At 32.8% G+C, this 3,092-nt stretch overlaps 1 protein-coding gene across 1 annotated transcript; it reads right to left on the reverse strand.

Moving 5' to 3' along the window:
• Positions 1 to 618: 618 nt before the first annotated feature.
• LOC141708415 (gibberellin 2-beta-dioxygenase 1-like) lies at positions 619 to 2,413 on the reverse strand. The gene is made up of 3 exons (XM_074512036.1): positions 1,781 to 2,413; positions 1,305 to 1,638; positions 619 to 1,068 (listed from the first exon to the last, which is right to left on the reverse strand). The coding sequence occupies exons 1-3, from the start codon at positions 2,365 to 2,367 to the stop codon at positions 814 to 816; spliced, it is 1,176 nt and encodes a 391-aa protein (XP_074368137.1). The 5' UTR covers positions 2,368 to 2,413; the 3' UTR covers positions 619 to 813.
• Positions 2,414 to 3,092: the final 679 nt, after the last annotated feature.

Below are 3,092 nucleotides of genomic sequence, written 5' to 3' on the forward strand. Positions count from 1 at the left end.
ATATCACTTTGATTAACTGTGTTATGAAACTGCTAGCTAGGTCACCCCGTCCTTATCCAATATTAGACACTTGTTCTTCTTCTTTTACATATGCTTAGTTGGTAAATGAGTGATGGCTGCGGCTATGCTCCAGATTCTTGACACTTGTTTTTCTTTACTTTTTCTATCCATGGGAATTCTTAGCAGCCAGAGTTTGAGACATTGATTCACATTTATATGTCCTTGGTTTGAAGATTCCCTTCTCTTTTTACTAATTTTTCATTTGTTCGTACTAAAACAAAGGTCTGAAGTTAGTATTTCTCAAGGAAAGAGCTAGGCATCCCGAATTAGTGTACAAAATCGTTTATAAATAATTTTGTGTAATATTGATATTTGGTAATTTTTTTAATAATAAAATATATTTTACGTGTATACATAAGCTTTCATAAACAAAAATATAAAATATGTTGTGCCATCTTATTGAAAAATATATTTTGAAACCAATTTGTGATATCTAAGTACTATTCATGTCTTAATTCATGCGTCATATTACTTACCATTTTTCATTCGATGAATTATAATTTTCAAAATTACAAAAATTGATGTTGACTTCGACAAATATATAGTACACATGAACGGTTGCAGAGTACTACAAATCAATACTCACAATTAGCTAAATGGATAACATCAAATTTCTGAAACAAAAACAAAAGCAAAACAATAAAATTTTTACTTGAAACCCTATCTCTAAAAGTCATAATAAACATAGCAAACCTAAAAATTGAAAGGTACAACAAGTTTACTCTTACTTGTGTACATGAAAGACTAGCAATATTACGAAGCCACAATTTTCTCAAACAGGCAGAGTCGATTATCAGCCAGCCTTGACTCGTAGGCTGATTTTTTGTACTCAAACCAAGTAAACTCCTTGTACAAGCTGCTGTTCTCTCCTTCCATAAGCAACGAAGGCAATGGAGCTATCTTTTCACTTAGTGGTGGTCCTCCAAAATAAATCATTGACACCCTTGATTTCTCACTATTTGCCAAAACCCTATGTTTCACACTCTTGAACCTCCCATTAGTCATTACCTGCAATTTCCAAATTTATTTATTTATAAATCACCGGTGAATATTCGTCGTAAAGTCCATTTCAAGAAAAGGGGGAAATTGACTACTACATAAAGAGAAATCACCATGCAGAAACAGTTGTTTCTACATGAATTTTGCGCCCTTCAATTTTTTTAAAAAGGAAAAAAATTGATATTTTTAGATGAATCAAACAGTTGAAAATTTGACAGGGACATAAAATTACATATTCTACGTACCTGTAAAGAGTCACCAACGTTGATAAAGAAGGAGTCTTGGTCTGGTGGAACAGAGAACCAGGAGCTGTCATCTTTTAAGGAGATTTGAAGGCCTGAGGTATTGTTAGACCTTAGAACAGATATGATTTGTGGGTCGGTGTGTTCTCCGAACCCAATCAAGTTTTTATCAGGGGATGCAGGATAGTGATTCAGCCTAAAAACAGAGTCACTCTGTTCGTCCATTAGAAGTTTACTAAACACATTCTTCTCTTGAATTTTCAAACCATCAGCTAGAAGCTCAAGAATCTGACATGCCATATTCTTCACAGCTGATACATAGTCATTAACAGCCTGCCTGAAATGTAAACAACAACTTATTAAAGATTGAGTTATTTAATAATAATTTTAAATATGGTGAAAGGTACATAAAGGTCGAGAGTTCAAGTCTGAGTAGAGTAGGTTCCGTGTTACGCTTGCATAGTTAAAAAAAAAATTACCTAAAATTTTCCGGGGTTTGAGCAGAGACAGAGGCAAGTTTCTGGTAATCAAAATCATGGTCAGTTGTTAAGAGGAGATATTCAAGCCACCCGATGTCGCCGTGACGTCCAATGCTCTTGTTACCATAACCAAAAGGGTTAGGGGGACCAGCCTTTTCTTTTTCATGTAGAGGTAAAGAAAAGAAATCGATGGCTTGTGTTTCAAGATTGGAGATGAAATGAGTAGGGATGCCATGGTTGATAACTTTGAAGAAGCCATAGTCTTCACAAGCCTCAACAAGACATGATGTAGAGTCAGGGTTAGAGAGGTCAATGACAGGAATGCCATGAAACAATGTGGGAGTTATGGATGGTCTGTCAACACTAAAATGTTGTTGTTCAAGTGGTGAGAGTACCATGGTTAGATAAATATTGAAAGAAGAGGAGAGAATAAACAAAGAGAGTGTGATAATAATATGAATACAGAGAGAGAAGGCTATATATAGAATAGGTGGAAATAAAAGGGAAGGAGGGAGATGAGTTGGTTTCGTACAGTGGGGAGGGGAGAGAGAGCGAGAGAGGCAGATGAACACATGGCTTGGTGGCATTGCTTAGCTATTTATAGGCACAAGCCAGAGGAGGGAAGAGCCCCCTCCCCCTGTGAAAATGAAATGAATAAGGGAGGGAGGGAGATATTTACCCTTTTCTCCATTTCAAATCATTTTGTAGCCCCTTTTTCTCTTTATTTTCTTTTGACAATCTTTCGGAAAAGGTTGCAATATTCAACTTTGCTACACATACTTTCTGTAATAAACAGGATATTTGTATATAGATACTCTCTTATTCCTAAATGCTAAAAGTGTTTATTAGCCTCGTTGGAAATTGAATACTCCCTTCTAAGTTTTAAGTACCAAATTATATACTCCACTGATTATACCGGGCCATTGTAATATATGCAGGATTTGTGTACTTTTTTGTGTACTTATTTTTCATATTGTGCCGTGTTTTCAATTAAAATTAATATTAATATTAAAATAAATGAATAAATAAATAAAATATTTGGGTAAAATTCAACAAAATATATTAAAAAATATATAATTTTAGATCAAATTTATATATAATATTATAAAATTAAGTATTATTTAAAAATAAATATACATATATCTATTATAAATATATATATATTAATAATAAATATTAATATTTAATTATAATATTTATTTATGTCGTATAATTCGTGTAATGTCGTGTATTCGAATGAAAATAATATAACAGTATTAAAAGAGAAATCTTTCATATACTTTCATATTTTTATCTAATATACTAAAAAGAT

This window comes from Apium graveolens, chromosome 2, assembly GCF_009905375.1.
Source record: "Apium graveolens cultivar Ventura chromosome 2, ASM990537v1, whole genome shotgun sequence".
NCBI classification, from domain to species: domain Eukaryota; kingdom Viridiplantae; phylum Streptophyta; class Magnoliopsida; order Apiales; family Apiaceae; genus Apium; species Apium graveolens.